The sequence below is a fragment of the Pteronotus mesoamericanus genome, unplaced genomic scaffold, assembly GCF_021234165.1.
Source record: "Pteronotus mesoamericanus isolate MK-2021 breed Mesoamerican mustached bat unplaced genomic scaffold, CSHL_Meso_final scaffold_533, whole genome shotgun sequence".
In the NCBI taxonomy this organism is placed as follows: Eukaryota; Metazoa; Chordata; class Mammalia; order Chiroptera; family Mormoopidae; genus Pteronotus; species Pteronotus mesoamericanus.
Window position 1 is genome coordinate 5882517 of NW_026555320.1, and position 21275 is coordinate 5903791.

At 66.2% G+C, this 21275-nt stretch overlaps 1 protein-coding gene across 1 annotated transcript; it reads right to left on the reverse strand.

Moving 5' to 3' along the window:
* Positions 1-10094: 10094 nt before the first annotated feature.
* On the reverse strand, positions 10095-17233 carry DUSP7 (dual specificity phosphatase 7). Its single transcript, XM_054594522.1, has 3 exons — positions 16723-17233; positions 14761-15195; positions 10095-12083 (listed from the first exon to the last, which is right to left on the reverse strand). The coding sequence occupies exons 1-3, from the start codon at positions 17231-17233 to the stop codon at positions 11776-11778; spliced, it is 1254 nt and encodes a 417-aa protein (XP_054450497.1). The 3' UTR covers positions 10095-11775.
* Between the last annotated feature and the right edge of the window lie 4042 nt (positions 17234-21275).

Consider the following 21275-nt stretch of genomic DNA (forward strand, 5'->3'; position numbering starts at 1 on the left):
CAGCCCCCTGAGGGCTGCCCAGCCCTCACCTTCCCAGGGCCCGGATGGGTAGGGAGGAGGCAGGCCTTGCCCAAGTCCGGGCATCCCAGGCTAATGCTGCTGAGCGGCGGAGGAATGTCCTGTGGCTCCCGTGGGGTGTGGGGCACGCTGTCACGGTGCCCCCTGGCCCGCGCGGAGAGGGGCCTCAGTTCCCCACCTCCTCCAGCACTCCGTAAGACAGCACTGGAGAGCAGAGCCTGCCCCTCCCCCGCCCTGTCAGGACAAGGGGGGGGGCCGGGGGGAGGGCAGAGGCCTCCAATGACCTCAGCTCACTCGGAAGGTGGGGGTGACAGGGGTTGAAATCTGAGCAGACTCCCTGGAGGAGGGGGCTTGGAGAGGAGAGAGGGAGGACAGGGAAGGGCCACTGATGGGGGACACAGGTCCCAGCCGTGGGTGGGCATGACCAGAGGGCTGCCTCCTGTGGGAGCAGACAGTTCCACTGGAGAGGCTGGACACCAGCTTCGGGGACTGGTAGGAGCCAGGGGCCGGTGGTTTCTGGGGCACAGGCCCAGGTCCTGCCTCTAGGTGTGGCGCCCTGACACCCTCACCCTGGGCATGAGCAGGGCAGCTTCGGAAGGACAGTTTTCTGCCCGTAGCTTGCAGACCCGCTGCGCCTCACCTGCTTGCAGCCCTGAGAGGGCTCTGCCTGAGGAGCCCCCAGAGGTTTCTAGGCCCCGCGCACCCCAGCTGGAGGGCCCTGGATGAGCCATCCTGAGACTGGGGGCAGGGGTTCTGCTCCATTGGGGGAGGTCATTGGGGCGCGTTAGAAGGCAGGACTCAGGCCACTGGGACATCCCGTGACCAGCCGGCAGCGTGTGCCGGGGGTGGGACGGGGGCCAGAGGAGGGGTGAAGGCCGGGCGGCGGCGGCCCTGCGCAGCACAGAAGGGGAGACGGGCTCCCCTCGGCCCCTGGCCCCTGTGCCTCCACCTCGGTCCTGGCTGACCGGCCTGCTTTCCTTCAAGGGATGATTTCCTGAGGGCAGATTCCCAGGGATGGGACTGTGGGGTTAAAGGTCATGCATATTTTTATGTCTTTTGACTCAAGTTGCCAAATGGCCTCCAGAAAGCTTCTCTGGGTCCCACGCCCTTGGTGGGGTGTGAGGCAGTTACTGGAGGAAGAAGCTGCCCCATGCTGGAAGTATCTGGAACTGTGGTGATACCCGGGGTCTGGGGCAAGGCAGACTGGGAGCCCCCAGACTCTGCCGCGGGGGAGGACTTGCTTGCGTGGACCTCAAGGCCCATGGCCTCCTGGGGGCCCTCGAAGCCCTGGTGGGCAGGGAGGGACACAGTTTGGGCCAGGACAGCTCCACAGAAGAGGCAGCGCCAGCCGGAGGAGGAGGAGGAAGCTGGCTGGGGACAGACGGCAGAGTCCATGGGGGGCCTTGGGGCAGCCTGTCCCTCAGCCTTCCTGGGGCTGGGGCTGGGGCTGGCTGGGGAAAAAGCACCCCCATTTCCAGACAAGTGCTGGGGTTTGGGCAGCCCCTTGTCCCAGCCAGGGTGGGCCTCGGTTTCCACACTTGGTACAATGAGAACCTGGTAGAGGAGGCTGCAGAGCCCACATGCAGTCTTCAGCCCAGGAGGCGGAGTCCCCTGGGGGCAGACCATGCCCCCCCAGCCCAGAGCTCAGTCCCGGATCTCAGCCTGCGGAGCCTCCTGCCAGAGGGGAGGCACCTGAGACCACTGCCCTCCAGGGCTTGACCCCTTCCCCGCTCCCTGTCCTCTGTCCCCCGAGGCCGGGCCCCAGGGCAGAGTGGCTCAGAACCCTGCTCCTCCACCCACCTTCAGGGCCACTGGGCTGTGTCCCCACCCTTGAGGCTGCATTTGCTCCCCCTCAGTCCTCCAGCTGTGGCCGTGGAGGCTCGGGCGGTGCCTGAAGGTGTGTCCGGGAGGAACCCCTCCGAATCCCAGGGCCAGCGGGGCGCTGGGGGGTGTCTGAGAGCTCCTGTACCCACCCCAGCTGCTCGCCCAATCACTGCCCTCCAACGGGGCCAGCGGCACCCCCACCCCATGCTTCTGGGAGATCAGGAGAGGGGGTGCAGGGCAGGCAGGCTTGGCGAGCCCTGGGCCGGGTGTTTCCTGCCAACTGTGCCAGGCTCCCGTGCCCTGAAGGGGCGACTCTTAGGTCTGAGTCAGAGGAAGTGAGGCAGGGCCAATGGGCAGCGTGGGCGCGGCGCCTCAGGGCCTTGCCGGGCAGGGCGGTTGGGGGCGGGGCAGCAGTGGTGGGACACAGCCTGCGGGCCGCAGTCCCCCGAAGCCACACCTAACAGCCAGCGGGTGGCTCGGTCCCTGGTGGCTCGCCCCAAGGGCAGGTCCCAGTGGCCCCTCCACTTCTCCGCCTCCTACGGGCTGAGTCCCCGCCCTGCTGCTCACCTGCCTTGTGGTTTTGACTGCCCACCTCACCCCGTGCGCCTCAGGGCTCTCACCTGTGAAGTGGGAAGACCGCGGAGCCCCTGGCTTTCCCATGCGCCAGCGTCAGGAGCCTGCCCTCCCCGTCCGGCCCACTCTCGGGGTCCAGAAAAAGGAGCCCAGCGGGGCAGAGCGTCTGCCCTCCTTGAGCAGAATCCTTGACCCAGGCCCAGAGGGCAGGGCTCTCCCGAGCTGGCCACGGGGACTGTTCATTGTGCAGCTGTGCCTAGCAGCGACCCCCAGCCCCTTGCCCTTGTCCTTGGCCGAGCTCTCTGGGAGGGGCCCAGCCAGCGGAGCCACTTGCCTTCCACTGGGCGTGATTCATCACCTCAGGCTGCCCGCAGGCCCCGGCGGTAGGCATCCGCCAGGATGCCCCCACCCCGCCCACAGCCCTGCTCCTTGCACCCTGACATGCACATTTCCAGGCTCCTCCCTGACCCTGCTCTGGCACAACTGTAGGGGGCGCAGTTTCTATCTTTGTCCCCAGACTGGGGCCACTCCTTCCCTCTTGGAAAGCCCCAGCCCACCCGGGCCGAATCGCCACGGGAGGGAGCATGGGGCTCAGGGCCCCCACCATGAGCCCCTCCACCGAAAGGGAGCAGGCATGGGGCTGCGTGCAGGGTGGGCATCGGTCTGGGCAGAGCCCCCGCCCACTGGCCTCCGGGCAGCCAGGCGCTCATGGAGGGCCGGGGCCGACCTGAGGGTGAGCCACGGTGGCCTTGGGCCGGCTCATACCACAGAAGGCCGCCAGGAGCCGAGGCCAGGCAGGGGCCCGGGCAGGACTGGGCTGAGGGGCCTCCCCTGCTTCCCCCACCCCTGGGACCGGGCCCCCACCTCTCCTCTCAGGGGGGCCAGCTGTGCTGGGGCAGGAGCAGAGTGGAAAGCCTTACTCCTCAGGGCAGCAGACAGGAGTGGAACCTGGAGGCCGCCTCACCTGGCCCTTCTGGGACAGGGAGGCTGAGGCTGGGGCCGAGCTGGCGTCCTCAGCGCAGACCGGCTCGGACTGTGCCCAGAGGGAAAGGTGAGCAGGCCAAGCGGGTCTCTAGGACAAACGCGGCCTGGCCAGACAGGGAGAGGTGCCGGGCCCTGGCGGGCTGGGCAGGCGGCCTCTGTGCCCGGCCTGGGCCGGGTGGGGGCAGCGGGGCTCCGGCGGGCGGGCTGTTGATCCAGCCCAACAATGATGAAACGGCCCCTTTGTCCTGCGGCGCCAAAGTTGCTGTGACTGGAGGAGGCGTGACATGAAAGGGTCATTGTTCCCACTTGGGCAGCCACTCAGGGAGCTGGAGGACCAGCCCAGGGCAGGCTTCGTGCCAAGGCTGCAGCCCTGCCCGCCGCCCGCTGTGGTCAGAGTGGCCCGGGTTCTCGGCCCCGGCCCCCGGCCAGTGCCCAGCCTCCTGGGGAGGCCTGCACGCACCCGCCACGGGGCTCCGTCCCTCTCCTGAGCCCGCCAGTCTCCAGTCTGGCCTCAGGCAACTGCAGAGCGTGAATGGGGAGGCCCCTGTGGGGGCCTGGCTCTGTTCTTCACACACGCGGGAACTGCAGAGGCGGGGCCTCCCAGCACCCGGGGAGCTTGGGGGGTAAAGCAGGTGCTTTGTCCTGGGGCAAGGAAACAAGCAGGTGGCACGGCGACCCTCTCATCCTGAGGCTGGAGCCTCAGAAAACTTCCCCCATCATGCAGACAGGGGCGGGGGGCGGGGGGAGGCCCAGAAAAGGGAACTGGGTGGGTCCTGGCTGCACAGCACAAGCCATTTGCTGGGCTCCAGGCTAGCCTCCCCTCCCGCAAGTGCCCTCACCCGAGGGACCTCTGTCCTCTCTAGACACCTGAAGCTCCCTCCTTGCTAGCTCCCACCCCTCCAACGTTTCTTCCCGAGCAGCTGCCCCCTAAGGCCTTTCCAAAACCCAAACCTGCTTAGGCCCCTCCTCGGCTTCAAGCTGCCGCGGCCTCTCACGTCCAGAGAATCCAAGCTCTCGTGCCGCTTGCCATTCGCGGCCCTCACTGTCCGGGGTCTCCACAGCCAAGGCCGTTTCATCTCTCAGGCCCAGTCTCCCCTCCTCACTCCCACGTGTCCCGCACCCCCTCCGCAAGGCTGGGCAGGGGCCACCAGAAGAGGCCCATCCCGGCCGGTCTCAAGCTGCCTCCTCCCCATGCTGGCGGCCCAGCGGTCCAGCGGCTCGGTGCCTGCGGCTGTTCCCCACGCCCCTCCACTGCTCCGCGTCCCCCTCCCCACCCTGGCAGCAGGCTCAGCCGGACCCAGGCTAATTACTCTCCCTCAGCCCCGAGGAGGCTCTGGCTCCAGCTCCAGCTTTTTTTCCCCTGAAGGGATGGAGCTAATTAACCGAGAGGGCTTAATTAATCAATTAGCGTGGCCTCAGACCCCTCCACTTAGCAGTGGCTGACACTTAGAAACAGGAGCTGCCAAACCCTTCTCTGGAACCCAAGGGGAAGGCAGGCGGTCACCCTGGGCACAGAGGCGGGGGACGCAGGCAGGGGGCCGGCGGCTGGCGCCCCCTCCTGGGCACCACCTAGGCCTGAGCAGGTGCAGAATCAGCAACACCTGGATGTGTGAGGCCACACGCGGGGCAGGTAGTTTAGGGCACTCACACCACATCCACATGCACAGGTCACAGGCCTGGCGTGCCCAGAGGTGGCCCAGACAGGGGCCCAGGGGCTGGCGATGCCCAGCTGGACCTGGCACCCTGGCCAGCAAGGCCCCGGGGGATGGGGCTTGCAGAGAAGCCCCAGCTGGGGGAGGAGGTGGGAAGGCTTCCTGGAGGAAGAGGCATTTGAGCTCAATAGAGGCAGCCACATGCAGGAGGGGCAGGTGATGCGGAGAATTCCAGGGGAGACAATAGCTTGTGCAAAGGCCTGGAGGCAGGGATGGCGGGAGGGTCTCCGCTGAAAGACGCCCCCTCCTCTGGGGGGCCTCCCAGAGCTCCTTACCTGTTGGAGCGGGTGTCCCTGCGTCTCTGCCCCTCCAGCCCTCGTGCTCCAGGACCCTGACCCGACACTCTTGCCCAACCCCCTACCCCCAGCGGCTGCCGGCTCTCTGCCTCCCCATCCAGTCCAGGGGGGCAGCCCAGTCCCTTCACAAAAGGGGGCTGTAGCTCCCTCCCTCCAGACGCTGCTTTCCTGGGGAGGGGGCCCAGCCGGTGTCAGGACTGGGAGGAGTCACAGGCTCCAAGGCCCAGAGCCACCCTCCACTGGCCTCTCAGGCCGGGGCAGTGAGTTGAGGGCAGGGGCCCCAGCCCTGACCCTTCCCCGCTTTACTGCTCTTCAGGATGATGCAGCGCCTTCCTCCGAAGGCAGGGGAGAGGGCTTCCGGGGCCTGGCTCTGGGGCCTGAGGACAGTGTGACCTGGCCTTCGCTGCGGCCACTCCCCAACCGCGAGCCCCATCCTCTGCCCTGAGCTAGGCTCCCTGTGCAAGAGAAGGGCAGCAGCCCCCAGCCAGCCCAGTTCTGGCTCACCTGGGTGTGGGGGGCCAGGATGGGCAGGGCGGGGGATTCCGGGGGCGGGTGAGGAGGGGCTCAGGGTGCCGACACAGAGCAGGAGGGAGCAGACCCACACCGAGGCCCGCCCTGCCTGGCGGTCCCAGTGGCAGACCTCGGACTCATGCTCAAACCATCCTGGACATGGGCCAGCAGCAAAGAGAGTGGCCCGTGCCCTTGTGACCAGAGCCCGGGCTCACCTGGGGCCCCCTGGCTTGTCAGGGCTGAATTTTTCTGAGCCTCAGGGCCAAGGGCCCCTGCAGGGAGTTCCCTGCTCAGGGGGATGCGAGGACCAGTGCCCCCAAGGGGCCAGGTCCCAGCCCTGGACCCCTGCCTCCCCTGCCTTGGCTGGCCCTGGCTCCTGGGGCAGGCTGTCCAGCCCTCGGGACAGAGCCGGGCCAAGTCGGAGGGCCATTGCTCTTGTTTCTTGCCTTTGCCAAAGGGGAACCTGAGGGCTGGATGGGGGAGGAGGCTCGTCCAAGCTCACGAGCGGGGTGTGGGGCCGGTCAGGGTTAAATTGGCATCAGCAGCCCTCCCACTCCCCAGGCCTGGGCTCCACCCTGCTGCCTCCTGTTGGAGCCGCGGCTCCCGCCCCACTGCGCTGCCCGGTGGACTGGGGCCCGGAGAGCGGCTGCCAGGCCTGTGCTGTCCTGGGAGAGGGCCTCCGGGAGGAGGCGGGACCGCGGTGGCCCCAGCTGCTCTCCGGGTGACCGGCACACGGATGCGCAGTCCACGGGGGCGGGGCGGGGGCGTGGGTCTCCCTCTCCTGTGGCCAGGGTGCTGCCATGTTCACCCTCTGTTCACACCATGAGCCCCGCCTGCCAGGGGCTCCGGCCCTGCTGGTCCTCCTCTCGCCGCCGCCCGCCCCGCCCCCGGGCCACAGCGGCCCAGCGCCCATCGTCCACCTGGAGGCACCATCCGGCCTCCACACTGTCCCCGGTCCTGCACTTGCCCCTCAGGCTGTTCTCTACTTGGCTGCAGGGGGTGTTTCGGCGACCGCCAGCCCTGGCCAGCCCTGTCTTGCCCTGTGCCCTGGACGACAACCCTGCTCTGCCCAATCCGCCCGGCCCCGGAGAGGGGGCTGCAGCCGGGGTGGCAGGGCCCGGGTCTGAGGAGGGGGACGCACAGGCACCGCCCCTGCAGGCATGCGGCGGGCAGCCCCGGGGCCGGGCCGGCTGCCGGAGCGAAGTGCCAGCAGCAGCGGCTGGCGTCTGTGTTGCCTGTCGGGGCTCCCCCGGCCCAGCCAGAGGCGATGGGACTGCATCCCGTGTCCCCCCGGAGCGTGGTAGTATTGGCCTCGCGGCCGAGCCTGGGAGGAGGCGGCCTCGCTCAGGCCGTGCCCCAGTGACAGGAGGCTGGAATAGAAGGCAGGCGGCTCCTCCATCCCCGGGGGGGACCTGCTGGGGCTTGTTCTGTCTCAGAAACGAGGGGCCGTGTGGGCGGGTGCAGGCACGTGTGCACGCGTGTGGCTCTGCTCCCTCCCAGGACCTGAGGCAGAGGCCCCCGGCCCGACAGAAGGGGCAGGATGTGGGGAAGCCTCGCTCCACCTTGTCTCACCCCGTGACACCCATCTGCACCTCGCTCTCCCCACCTGCTCGGGTTGGGGGGGGGGCAGGAGGCTTCTGAACCTCCCCCAACCCCGGACCCTCAGGCCTGCGGGGTACTGGGAGGCGGGCGGGATGATCTAGGAGGCCTCCGGGAGGAGGTGAGAGGGCTATGGCCAGCTGAGGCCCAGAACAAGCAGGGTAAATGTGTCAGAGGTCAGACCAGACACCTCTCACGCGACCCAGGCTCTTGGGGTGCCCAGAAGTTGCCACGGTAGCAGCCTCCTTCCAGACACACCTGGCTCCTCATTGGCTCTCTGGCTTCGCTGAAGGGCTGGATGTATGGGTTGCCGCTGCCCGCACATCCGTTTGGACACCGAGGGCAGCCCCAGCGCAGACAGGGTCGAGGCAGGCCTGAGAGTGCCCGGCTGCGGCAGCTGCCGGAAGGGGCCCGGCGTCCGCCCCCGCCTGCCCATTCAGGAGGATGACTGTGTTTGCACTGCGGGGAGGGGCCGCGGAGGTGGCGGCTCTCCTGAGGACTGCCCCCACCAGGCCCCGGGCAGACCCGCCCTCAGGAAATGTTCACATCGTTTGTGGTCTCCTCGTCACCTCCTGCAAGGTGACCGCTCCGAGGTGCTGCAAGCCCTTTCTTGTGTCTGGCTTAGTCACTGCTGCTGTTGCACCTGATTCATTTATCAGAGGACAAGGGAGGGGCCCCACCACCCTGCCACCTAGCATGACGTCACTGAGCTCCCCTCGGGCGGGCGCCCACTCCCGGGCCGGGCTGGCCGGCGCCAGAAATGGCTGTGGCCTCAGCCAAAGGTGGCGAGAGCTGCACAGGACCCATGGAGGGGACAGCAGAGCCGGAAGAGGTGGGGTCCGAGCGCCTAGCTGACCGCAAGCTGGAGCTGAGGGACCCCGAAGGCGCGGAGCTGGGCGCCAGGGAGAGAACAGCAGCCCAGAGTAGGCGTGGCCTAGCCCGAGGTCTCAGAGCGAGTCACCCCGCTGTCACCTGGCCCGCTGTTCCCACCTGACAGAGCCCCAGTGAAGCAGGGGCCGAGGCGCAGATTTCTGCAGATGAAGTCGCCGTGTGTCAGAGGCCACCTGGCCTGGCGAGGGCCCCGCGGGGGAGGCCCCGCTCCTGAGGGCGGCCTCCCTCCATCCCGTGCTTGGGCACACTGGCACCGCCAGGCACTTACTCAGCCTGCCCAGGCCCAGCCCCCGCCGGCGCCCGAGGGCTTCCCCAGCCCTGGCTGAGGGCAGTGGAGGGAACAAAGGCCCAGTCTCTGCCGGCCCAGCCTCCCACTCCCTTGCCTGCCCCTGGCACAGAAGGACCAGGGCCCTGAGGAAGCCCAAGAGCAAAAGTGGTCCCGGCCCCTTTGCCAACGCTGCAAGCCACCCCCCAGGCCTGTGGGGCACAGCAACCCCGCCCCGCCCCCGAACAGGAGGGGCGAGGAGTGGGTGGCCGCGGGGCTGGCACTCAGACCCAGGGGCCGTGCTTACAGCGCCTCCCCTGTCCTCCTCCCGTGCTCGGAGGTGTGGCTGGTCTGGGCCCGGTCACTCCAGGCAGAGCCGGGGCAGGAACAGAGAAGGCAGGGCCTGGGTAGCTCAGCGGGAAGGTCCTGGGAAAGGGGCTGAGTGGCCCTCGCCCTTCCAGCCCTGCCTGCTGACCACCTCCCACTCCAGGGCCAGTCCAGTGCTGGCCCCAGGAAAGGATCAAGTCATGGAAGAGGCAGAGACGGGGAAACTGAGTCAGCACCCACACCTTCTAGTCCCTGACTGGGGTCACCCAATCCAACTACAGATGAAGGAGCCGAAAGCCCCTCGGAAGCCTCCAAGCCCCCGTCTGTGACACAGGGCTGCCGCCCTCTGGAGGCCTTGCGCCCCCAGGCCCCTTCCCTGCTCCCTGCCCCTCCAGGGCTGGCCGGGACCCAGAGGGCTGCATGGGCGCCAGCTGCCCTGGGAGGCCCGGGCCGGCCGGAAGGCGAGCGCTGACAGCGGGGTCGGTGGGTGCGGCCGACCCACTGGACAGAGACGGAGGCGGGCTCAGGGGGCTGAGGAGCCTGGCGGGGCCCCCTTGCTCCAAAGGAGCGATGCAGGCTGACCCGTCCCTGACCAGGTTTCATGTCCCACTGGTGGCCCAGGGGCCGCGGGCGGGGGAGGGTGGTAAGTAGGCCCCTCCATCCCCGCACACGAGCAGCGAGGCAAAGGTCAGGCCCCGGGGCTGGGGGGACCGGGCGCGGCAGCAGCCTGGGCCCGAGCGGGCGGCATCCAAGCAGCAGCCTCCGGTGACTCTGAGGCTTGGCTCCGGTCCTTGGTCCACAGAATCTCTCCGAGCTCCTTCTGTCCACACATCAGCAAAGCCCACAGAGGGAGCCAGTGCTGGGCCTGCCAGAGCCCGAGGGCCAGGGGTGCCCACACCCAGCTTCTCCAAGGGGCGCGGCGGCGCCTTCCGGCTGCGGGCACTTCTGGCCGGTCTCAAAGCAAGTGCCCGTGGGCCCTCGCCACCGCCTCACGTGGGACAGGTGCTGGGATGCCGGCCGCAGTGTCCTTTGGTCCCTGGCCCTTGTCAGACACAATGACTCACTTTTAAAGAAAAAATAATATTTATTTGCAATATAAACAAAGTCCCGTTGCTGGTTCGGGATATATATATGTGTGTATGTATATATATACGTAGGGTCACAAATTTTCCTTCATAAGATCATAAAGCAAAACTGGCCACCCTCTTGGCATACTCTCATTTACACAAAGCAGATGCGTCTTTCTGGGTTTTGTGTTTTGTTTTTTTTTTTAAAGTAAAAAAGAGAGAGAAAGAGAACCATGTACAGCACGGAAGCTTTTGTCAATTTCTCAAATGTGGCAAGACGTGGGTCCGCTGCCTTGAAGAATCCCTGAAAACAACCCCGTGAGGTAAGATGCAGCAGTGCCGCGCGCCGGCTCGCTCAGGGACCCGGCCGGCCGCGCCCCGCCCGGTCCCCACGCGGTCCTGACACCTGGTAGAGCCGGGGGTCGCCGAGGAACAAAACTGGAGGAGGCTAACGGAATCCGTGGCTTTGTTCTGCAGATGCTGGGGACGTGGGGTCAGGCCTCACACCCTCTCGCTTGTCCGGCCCCGCCCTGCTGCGCCTGCCCCAGGACTGGACTGCAACGGGAGCGAGGTTCCTGGCGGTAGAAGGCTTGGGCGACAGGAGCACTGGACAGGCTTCCACTGGGACGAGGGGGCTGGGAGTGGCCGCGGAACCACAGCAACAGCCAGGGCGAGGGGCAGACACTCAGGAGGCAGGGCTGCGCCCCCACCCCAAGCTTCCCTCGGCCACTGGGCCTCCACTCTCAGTCACAAACAGAGAGGAGACAGAAGGAGTGGGTATGTGTAGAAAAGGGCCCGGGACCCAGGCGCCCCCACGGGCCTAGCCCCGGGGGCGATGCTGCTGCCTGACAGTCAGTCCCCTGCAGCCCCTCCGCCAGCTGGACGGCCACAGGGCCTCCCGACTCCTGCCCGGGGGAGTCTGCAGGGGCCGCCGGAGGGGCGGTCAGGGACGGCGCAGAACGCACAGACCGCCTGTCCCGCCTGGCCCACACAGCCTGCGGCTGTCACCACGGCCGGCCAACGCAGGGCCACGCAGGGCCCGGCCGGGCGGCTGGGAGCGGTGGGCACGCCTGGGCGCCCGTGAGGAGTGAGCAGCAGCGAGCCACGCCTTCCGGAAGGGACTGCACCAGAGACAGAGGCTTCACACATGTGCAAAACGCATTTGGTCAAGATCAACACCGGGTTTGTCTTTTCCATTAAGAAAAAAAGAAAAAAAAAAAAAAGGGAAACAAACAAACAAAAAAACCCCAACACTAATTGCTTTTCGAAAAAGAAAACTGAGAATACTTCTCTCTCTCGCAGGATCAAGAAAGGGATGAAATACTGGTTTATACAATCCACTGTTGCATGTAGCCTGAAAGTAACACTTTCCATTAAAAAAAAAAAAACTACCGAGAAGACCGTGACCACCGTCTGTGCTCCAGGGAGTGTGATTCACCTGCCAAAAGGAAAAAGTAAACACGGGTCCATGGACGTCTTTTAAAAAATGCCGAACTGGCCGGGCCTTCAGCAGGAAGGAGGGTCCTGGGGGCGGGACGAGGCCCTCTGACCCCCCCAGCCCGGACCTGCCTCTCCAGTCCGCAGGCTCCGCCCCCCGGGGCCGTGAGGCAGCGCAGCCGCCTGTCGGCCTGGGCCCCTGGCACAGGCGATGTCCGGGTGCCTCAGGCTCCCTGTGGGGGCCCAGCCCCTGCCCACCGGTGCCCCTGGCCTCACGTGGACTCCAGGGTGTTGAGTGGGAACAGGCTGTGGCTGGTGGGCGTGGAGAAGTAGAGCTGCTCGCTGGGGGTGCGGTTGTCACACGGGCTGCTCAGCCCCAGCGTCCGCTCAAAATCCAGCAGCTGCCCCATAAAGTTGAAGTTGGGTGAGATGTTGGACTTTTTCCTCTTGACAAAGTCGTAGGCGTCATTGAGTGACAGGTTCATCTTCTGCATCAGGTAGGCCACGGTGACCGTCACCGAGCGGCTGATGCCCGCCAGGCAGTGCACCAGGACACCGCACTTCTTGGAGCGCGCCTCGTCTGCAACACACAGGCATGGGTCAAGGGGTGCCTCCTGAGGAGCCACAGGCAGGGCTGGGGCACAGGCGTGGCAGGGTCCCTGGCTGGTGCTGCCTGACTCTTGAGAGACCTGGTGACGTCCCCCGCGGGTAGGACCACAGCCGGGGCAGAGGTCAAGAGCACAACAGTGGAGACCACGCGTTAGCGCCGTCACTGGACATCCCTGTGCCTCAAGTTGCTCACCCGTAGGCGGGCCCTCTATTCGCAGAGCTCTGGTCAGGACCCCTGCCAGTCCTAATGCTGCTACAGTGGTGTGCGCAAGGGAGCTGCGAGCGGCCCCTGCCCCCTCCCAGCTCCCCTGCCCCCTCCCAGCTCCCCTGCCCCCTCCCAGCTCCCCTGCACCACAACTAACAAGCTACTGCTGGAAATGAGGGAACGGAAAGGGAGGCAGTGACAAGCCCAAGGCCACACAGCAGTCCTCCTAGGTCACAGCCCTGCCACAGCTGGCTCACGATGGGAGGGGGTGGGGGCTGAGCTTGTCCTCCCGGGGTGCCCCATGGGCACCCCCAGCCCCGGGAGGGAGCAGGGCCCAGCCCATGTGCGGCCGTGCACTGTAGCCTCAGTGCATAAGCCCTGCTCCTGCACGGCCGGGCCCTGGGACGAGGGCCATGCCAGGTCTGTCGCAAGGAGAGTTGGCTTAAGGGGACCATGCACCCGACTCACTAGCTCCCCCGCAGCAGGCCTGTAGGCTGACCCAAGCGCTGCCCCCCCCCCCACACCAGCCCCCAGCCAGTCTCAGACCCCTGCCTCCCACACAGCAGGGCTCAGCAACACTGGTCGAGCCACAGAACCACTCAGTCTTGTCACCTCCCCTTCCCTGGACCCTGGGACAGCAGCCCCTCTCTGTGCCACAGCTGTGCCAGGGAAACAGATTAGGAAGAGGCAGCCCTGTGCCCTCTGGGTCCCCACCTCCCTGCCTGTGAGCCTACTGGGAGCCAGGCACACAGCTGGCACTCAATCGGTGCACTCCTACGCTCCGGCCCACGGGTTCTCAGACGGTCCCTCCTCTGGTGCTCCCTGCCTGCGCCTGGCAGAGCTCCTCCTGCACCCTGCTGGAGGGTGCACAGGACTTGGCATGCAGTCAGGGCTTAGTCCAGGCTCAGGGACTAACTGGGGGCAAGGCCAGCAGGGGAAGGCAGACGTTCCGTGCGGTCTGACCTTGAGACCTGGGGCAGGAGGGGCGGTGGAGCCGAGCCTCCGGTGGCGACACGCCAGTATGCAGGCAACACCTAGCCCCCAAACCCACTCCGGAGTGATCCAGAGTGAAACCGCTTCCGCTGCCTTTATTTTTAGCCCTCTCAGGGTGTGGCTGAGCCGTGGGGGGGGCTGGGGTTGGATCTGGTCCCACTGCATCCTATGATGCTTGGGCCTCAAGTCCTTCACTTGTCAAATGGGGACTAGCGTTTCCCCCACCATCTCACCCTGTTCTGCCCCCTCCCCAGATGCAGAAAGGCCTTCAAGAAGGATAAAGGCATCTACAAGCCAGGCTCAGCCCTGGGGAATCCGGGACCCCCCTCCCTTCCCCCCTCACTGGGGGACAGTGTGGGTGCTAAGGCAGCACCACAGCCCGGCGGGCCAGAGTTGGGAAGCTCCGGGCTGCCCCGGCCTCAGCCCCTCCCCGCCACGCCTCAGCTTCCTTCCTCCCCCCTCCCAGCCAGGCACCTAGTTTTGGTTCCCAGCAAGCGGACGGACGAGGCGGGGAAGCCTCCCACTTCCTGTTATTAAAGCTAGCCCTGCCCAGCTGACACCGAAACGCCCTCCACCAGGCAGGGCCGCCAGCAGGAGGCTCTGCCCTGGCCACTGTCTCCCTGCTGTCGGAGGCTGGAGGCAGAAACACTGGGTCACCAGGCTCAAAGAACCTAGGGTTTCCGTTCACCCTATGTCCCTTCCCAACACCCTGGGCGAGAGGGGAGACCAGGGACGGTGACCTGCACGCAGACTGGGGGCCTCCCAGCTGGCGGAGGAGGAAGCAGGGAGGGGGATCGGAGACTAGCCCGAGTCAGCTGAGGCGGGGATGGAGGGGCCCAGAGGGCTCCGAGCCAGCAAGCAGAGCTCTCTGCTCTGGGGGAGGCCCTCCTCAGCGCCCCCCGTCTCTCTGCACCGCCTATACGCCAAGCAGGCCCCGCCAGCGGCGGGGACCATCTGGGGCCCCACCAGGCATGCGGGGGCCCCCTCATTCCAACAGCTGCCTGTTTTCAGTAGGCCTTTGGCTGCAGGCCACCCTCCAGCCCCCTCAGGTACACAGTAAAGCCCAAACAGGCACCGTGACAGCCCCATCCTGGAGAGACACGTGTGCTGAGGCGTGACGCAGAGCCAGCGAGACCCGTGGGAGGCCTGGGAGCTGGGATGTTCCAGCTCACTCAGCCCCAAACAGCAGAGCCAGAAAAACCCAGGCCAGACGGCAGGGGCGAGGAGGTGCCCAGGATGCAGGGGACTGGCTGCTTAGACCCTGCGGGCCTCGGTGACTCACAGCAGGGATGGGTACACCCATGGGCACATGTTGGCACATGCAGGGCACTCACAGGCCTCGACAGGCCCAGAGGTACCCAGTCAGGCACGGGCGACACCCAGAGTCCCGTACACACCTTGACGCGCCCGCCCGCCCACCCTGCCCCGAGCGTAGCGCGGCAACACCTACCGATGAAGCTGATGGCCTCAGGGAAGAACTGGGAGAGGTTCTGGCTCCAGTGGTCCGAGATGGGGATCTGCTTGTAGGTGAACTCGCCGCCGTGCTCAAAGGCGTTCGGCAGGTTGGGCGTGACGTTGAGGATGTACTTGATGCCATACTTGCCGAGCACATCCAGGTTAGTGGAGTCCTTGGCGCAGCCGAGGTAGAGGTAGGGCAGGATCTGGACGGGGAAGGCCGGCTGGCTGGACGGCACGGGGCTGCCGTCGGACTCGGTGGCACTGCTGGGCAGCTCCCGGTCCGACTCGCCGTCCGAGCAGTCGGAGCTGATGCGCAGGCCCCCAAGGCCCAGCACGGAGGTGGGCGGCGAGCTGCTTGGTGAGGACGAGCTGTCCACGTTGGTCTCGCAGTGCTCTGAGTACTCTGTCTGGAACTTGTTGAAACCACCTGTGGCCGGAGCAAGACAGGGCCTGGGTGAGGGACTGCCGATGCCCCCAGCCAATGCCCCGAGCCCGAATGGGCTGCCCAAGACCAGCGATGACCACAGGTCCGCGTGTCAAGCACCATAACACCCAACAGGGGCCACACCAAGTACGTTACACATGTACCTTCTCCAGTTTTCTCCTCATCTAGCCCATGACCCACTTCGCAGATGAGAAAACTGAGGCCCCAGGAGGTGAAATAATGTGCCTGAGCTCCACATCATTGCTCGTGAAGCTTCAGGGCCCAGCCGTACTGCCACCCTTAGGGCACCTGAGGACAGGCTCCGGCTTATCCCTCTTCTGCAGCTCCTATGTGCACCTGGCACCCACGGGCGCCCAGTAATGGCTCAGTGATGGAGGACAGACAGTCCCATCTCCAGCCAGCACCGGTGGGCTTGCAAACGTCTCTTACAGATGGGACTGCCGAGGCCAGAGCGGTGTCTGGGTCAGAGGCAGAGATGGCCTGGCCTCTGGATTGGGAGTCCAGAGCTTGTCCCCCACCCCCAACCACAGTCAGGGCAAATACTGTGACAGTACTGGCTAGTCCTATCCCCCAGCAGGGGCAGGTTCATAAAAGAGGTCTCAGCTTCACCTCTCCAGAATCCCCCCACTTAGAACACAAGACACCCCCCATAAGCCTTGGACTCACGGAGAGGAAGGGCCACTGAGGGCTCTACAGGGACAAGAAATGGGGAACGCCTTGCAGGGAGGCATGGGCCCTGCGCCCGAGGGTGCCGCAGGCCTCCCCTCCCCTCCCCTCGGCCTGCCCGCCAGCCCGCCCGCTGCCAGCGAGAGGCCATTTTGGAATGTTAATTGGAAACACCGGCTGCAGCCACTCGCCCCCCAGTGCTGCCTCCCCCTTCTGCAAGCTCTGGGCAGTAGGCTGGGGACTGGGGGCCCCGGTAAATCAGAGCTGGGGCAAGGGACACTACTCACAGCCCCGGCCCGGATGCCTCCCAAGAGACGGTGATCCCCAACCTCCCCAACCGGGGAGATACATGCGGGAATGCTCAGCCTCCCCCAACCCAAAGGGTCCCTATGCCCTGGAGGCGGGGGTGGTGCTGAGAAAGGCTCCTGTCTGAGCCCTGGACTTTCAGGGACATGCATTCCAGGCTAGAGGAGCTGGACGTGGCTGCCCTGCCGCCTTTGCGGGGGTCCCAGGAGGGGCCCCTCCCTCCCCTGCTGGGCTCAGCAGGAAGCTGGGCGCTGCCACGGCGCCAGCAACAGTTAAAAAGGAAAGCCCGGGCGGGGAAAAGTTTGTTCAGCCCTCTGGAATCATACCCAGAAAGGGGTGCTGAGGAGGACCCCCAAAGGCTAAACCGCGGGGGCAGGGCTCCCGGGAGGGGCGGATGGGGTCGGGGGCGACGTGGCGCCTGAGGAACAGGCTGAGCGAACAGGCTGAGCGCTTGGAGAGAAAGCGGCCTCCGGCGGGGGCGTCAGGGAGCCGCGGGAGATCCCTAATCCCGGACAAGGGTCTCGGTGCTGCCCGTACCTTGGAGGTAGTAGGCCTGGCAGCCATCGTCGCGCAGCTTTTGCAGGAGCAGGCCAAGCACCGAGGCGGGAGCGCCGGGCTCTGGTTGCCACTCGGCCGTGGCCTCGTCGTAGAGCAGCACGGTGGCCGCCTTGCAGCGCGTGGCGAAGCGCTCCTTGTCGGCGTGGTTAGGGATGATGGAGCGGATGGGCAGGTTGCCCTTGCGCAGGCGGCGCAGCATGAGACCCGGGATGGCCAGGTTGATGGCCGTCTCGATGTGCGACGACTCGAAGAGCTCATGCGGCCGGCAGTCGAGCAGCAGCAGGGACGCACCGCCCCGCGCTTCCAGCTCCTCCTGCAGCCACTCGGCGCTCTTGCACGGCATGGCCCCCGCACCCGTTGTCGCGCCTGCCCCGGTGCCCGCGCCGGACCCCGCACCGGGTTCCGACCCCGCCCCGGTGTCCCCAGCCGCCGACGTCCCCGAGGCCGACATGTGCGCCCGCGCTGGGGGGCCGCGGAGCTGGTTTTTCATGGGGAGCGCGGGTGGCCCGGGGCCGGGGCCGGGCAGCCCTGCCCAGGGACGGCGCCCCGGCCGCGCGGGCCCCAGCCGCGTCTCCGGGCGCCCGCCTCCCGCCGAGCTGCGTACCCGCCGCCCCGGCCTCCCGGCCTCCGTCCCGCCCGGCCCTCCGCGCGCGCCGCGGCCTGACAGCCCCAATTAAACGGCGGCTCGGGCGGCCGCGCGCTGAGGCGTCCTCCGGGGGGCGGGGCCGCGGGGCCGGCGCCCAGGCTTAAAGGAGCCGCGCCTCCGCCGCCCCTCCCCACGGGGTACGAGTGCGCGCTCCCGACCCCGTTTGCCCTGGCCCTCGTCCCGACTCCCCTAGCCCGCCGCGGTCTCGCCTAGCCCGGAACTGGCTATGACCCGCCTAGAGAGCCCAGCCAAGACGCCCTCCCGCGTCCCCTATAACCCGCGCGCCCAACTCTACCGGGCGCTACAGGGGGCGTTCTGAGTCTGGCATCCCCTCCCCACATTAACAGAAGCAGAGTTCCCCGGGGACAGGGCAGTCACGCTGAGCCCATCTCTCCTCCTCCTGTCGGCCAACCCCACTCATTCATTTTCTCAGCGTGTTCATTCAACAAAAAGAAACTGACCGCCTACTACGTGCCAACCACTGTGCTTAGGCGGTCACTGTTTTAGGTGACTGCGTAGTGCCCGTGACGGCTACAGGCTCCGAGACCTGAGAGAGGTCTCACCCCGCCAAGCCTGATCGGAAATCAGCACCTAGGCGACTGGAGGAGTAGGACGGCTCAGGCCCGCACCACCCACGGTGGGCAGGGGTGGAGAAATCCTGGAAAGGGCCAGCCTTGGAAAGAGAGACCGAGCCCTTTAAGACAGCTTTCCAAGCGGGGTGGTGACAGGCGCGGAGTGAAGCTCCACGTGACTTTTCCACACGGACAGAAGGGCGGAGGAGCGCTCCTCCACAGTCGGCTCTCTTTCTCCTACCTCTTTCCCAGAGCACCAATCAAATTTCGCGGTAGGCGGGAGTGCCCATGCAGAAGAACCAATCGCGGCAGAAGAACCGTGTGGGGGTGGGGGGCGGGGCTCGCCGCCAGTTCCACCCCGAGCGGGAATGGGCGGGGTCTTCGCGTGCCAGCTGTAGCCGCTCGCTGTCGGGCGGGGCGGAGGAGGTGAATGGAGCCGCAGGTAGCGCTGGAACAAAGCGGATCCACTCAAGCGGCGCGCGTGCGCAGGACCCGCCGCGGTTTTCCTGCGGAGTCGCGGAGCTCGCGGCTGGAGCCCGTGGTTGGTCTGGTCCGTCCCCTGCCGGACAGAGGGCCCCCACTTCCTTCGGGCTTAACCCTCCCGCTCGGCCCGAGACTAGGCGCACCGCCACCTTGCCTCCACCCGCGGCTGCAGGGAGCGGGATCAGAGGTGGGGGCCCCTGCAACACGGACGGTTTGAGATTTCGCGGACCGGATGGCACTGAGAGGGGCGGCCCTGGGGCAGTTCCGCTCCTCGCAGTATTCCTTGCGAAGGATAGTTTATCTGAAGGGTTCCATTCCGGGCCACAGGGCTGGATGGCAAAGAAGCAGGGGTCTCTCCCCTAGTCACAGCCCCACAAAGACCGCAGCATTGTAGTCGGAGGTTGTCTCATCGCCCAGGGCTGCCCTGGCGTTGCTGGGCAAAGCCTAGCTCCCTGGGGCCCTGGGACCCGTGGAACGAGCTTGCAGGGCTGCCATGCCCGGACCCAGAATCTGCCCTGCCACTTGGTGCCGTGCTCTGGGGTCCTCACCTCCCCGAGCCTGGCGGTCCAGGTGTAGGAGAGTGCTGGCCTGGACAGTCCCCAGCCAGTCCATCACAAGCCCAGCCGTTTAGGAGGGGACCTCTCCGAGGCCAGGCCCCTTGGCTGGCAGCCCAGGAGCTAGCTGTCAGGGATGGAGGCAGCACTCAAAGAAGAGCCCAGAGCAGGCCCACCGGGAGGGAGCCTGCTGGCCAAGGAAGTGTGCGCCTCCGGAGCTGACGGCCGAACTGGCCTCTGCTCTCAGTAGTGAGGACACAACTGAAATGGGACCCTCCCCTGCACCCCGACAGTCCCCGTCCCCCATGCATGAGGGAGAACCACCTTGGAGAGAGAAAAGGAGGTCCTGCCACCCTCACATGAGCTGGGGTGGCTCTCTCAGGTCTCCCCTGCCCCCAGCCCTGCCCCCATTGCCTGGGTTTCTGAGTGGAGCCCTTCCTGCAACCTTGAACAGCTAGACACAATGCATAAAATGGACCATAGAGGGCCACCCTGGGGTGGGTGGGGCCAGGGGTGAGGGGGGCACAGAACCCTCTGACTTACAAGGCCTGGAACCCTGCAGGAACTTGCCCGTGGTAGGACAGCAGGAAGCTGGAGCGGGCCCTGCCCGGCAATGGTTTCAAGAATGTGGCCTTTCCTGCCCCCAGTTCGGGCCCCCTCTCACCTGCAGCCCCCCGGAGCGGCGTCTGCCCACCAGGCCTGTTCCCCCTCCTGCCATCCCTGTCTCATCCCGGCTCACCCAGGAGCCCGTCCCGATCCCAGAGGCATGTTAGCAGCTGCCCTCCCTGTCCACACACATCCAGCCCTGGAACCGCACAGAGAAGGGGCCGTCCCAGCAGGGCGCAGCGCGGCCGTGGTGGTGGGCCGAGCAGATGTGAGCTGGTCTGCACCCCCGTGCACGTGCCTGCATGGTGTAGTGGCCCAGGAGCTGTGTCACAAGAATAGTGTTGGCATCTTAGGATTAGACTTTCCTTCTCCCACTGCTGTCCGGGGCTTTCTTAGAGACGGGCGCCCTGTTTTGAATGGCATTTGCCCAAGGAGGAGAGGGTCAGGCAGTTCCGTTCTGTGCCCCCCGTCCTGAGAGGCTAGCACAGATCTGGGGGGAGCTCCCAGGAGGGCAGCCTTCCAGCAGGGGTCTGTCTCTCATCCCACCGTGAATGCAGAGCAGGGCCTGGGGCTGTGGCCGCGCCCCCTAGCCCCTGACGCCAGCCTCTGCCCAGGGCAGCTCCACTGTGCTGCAGGGAGACGTGCAGTCTGAGCCCTGCCTGGGACCCAGACGGGTCACCCCTCTTGCCCTTGACCCTTGGGACAGCTTCTTCCCTGCTCCTTGGTGAGGTGCCAGCTCAGGTTGTGGTCTGACAAGTGATGCCTGAGCAAGCTGGCGAGTCCCCTGCCTGGAGAGGACTCCTGGCTGCACTCACCCATACACGTGTGCAGGGACACACATACAATGCAGAGCCCTCCCCATCTATGCACAGAGGCTCAGGGACACGTGCGGGTACACAGACATAGACACAGAGCTGTGCTCGAAGGCAGAAATACACGATACATGGGCGCGTGCGGACACACAGACCTGTATGTCTGGGCACTGGCCGCTCTCTCCGAAGGGGACCCCCCCAGAGGGGTTGTTACTGACAGACGGGAGCCACGCCCCCCTCCCCTAGCCCCCAGTCACCTGGGCTCACCCTGCCCCATTGGCCGGTGTTGGGGTCTCAAGGTGACAAGCCCTGGGTGGAACGCGGAGGGGCAGCAGGATGGCATGGGGAAGCTGGTGCCTGGGACAGCTCTGGTGCCAGGCAGCCACGCGTCTGTTCATCCTCTCCGGGCCCTGCCCAGGTGCATGGGGTGGAGGGGGCAGGAAGAAGGGGCCCTGCGGAGCAGGGAGCCGGGAGGGTCACACCCAGGAACGTCAGAGAACAAGACCCAGCAGGAAGGCAGCGGGGGCCCGGGACATGTGGGAACTCCCCACGGCTGCCAGCGGAGGCAGAGCGGGGAGAAGGAGGACAGCCTCCCCTCCCTTTGAGTCCAGACCTTTTCTGAGCGCCTGCCCTGGGCCAGGGAGCGTGTGGGGCAGTGAGTGGGACCTCAGAGGGGCTCCTCCTCCCAGCTCCCCACCCCGCGGTGACAGCAGGGGCTCCGCCATCCTCCCCGTGTGGGTCCCCTGGAGCCACTCTCCCAGCCACATACCCAGCCCACGGGGGCCAGCCTGAAAATGGAAAATAGGACATGGAAAATAGGGGACCAGGGGTCACCACTCTGCAACGCTTTGTCCCTGGC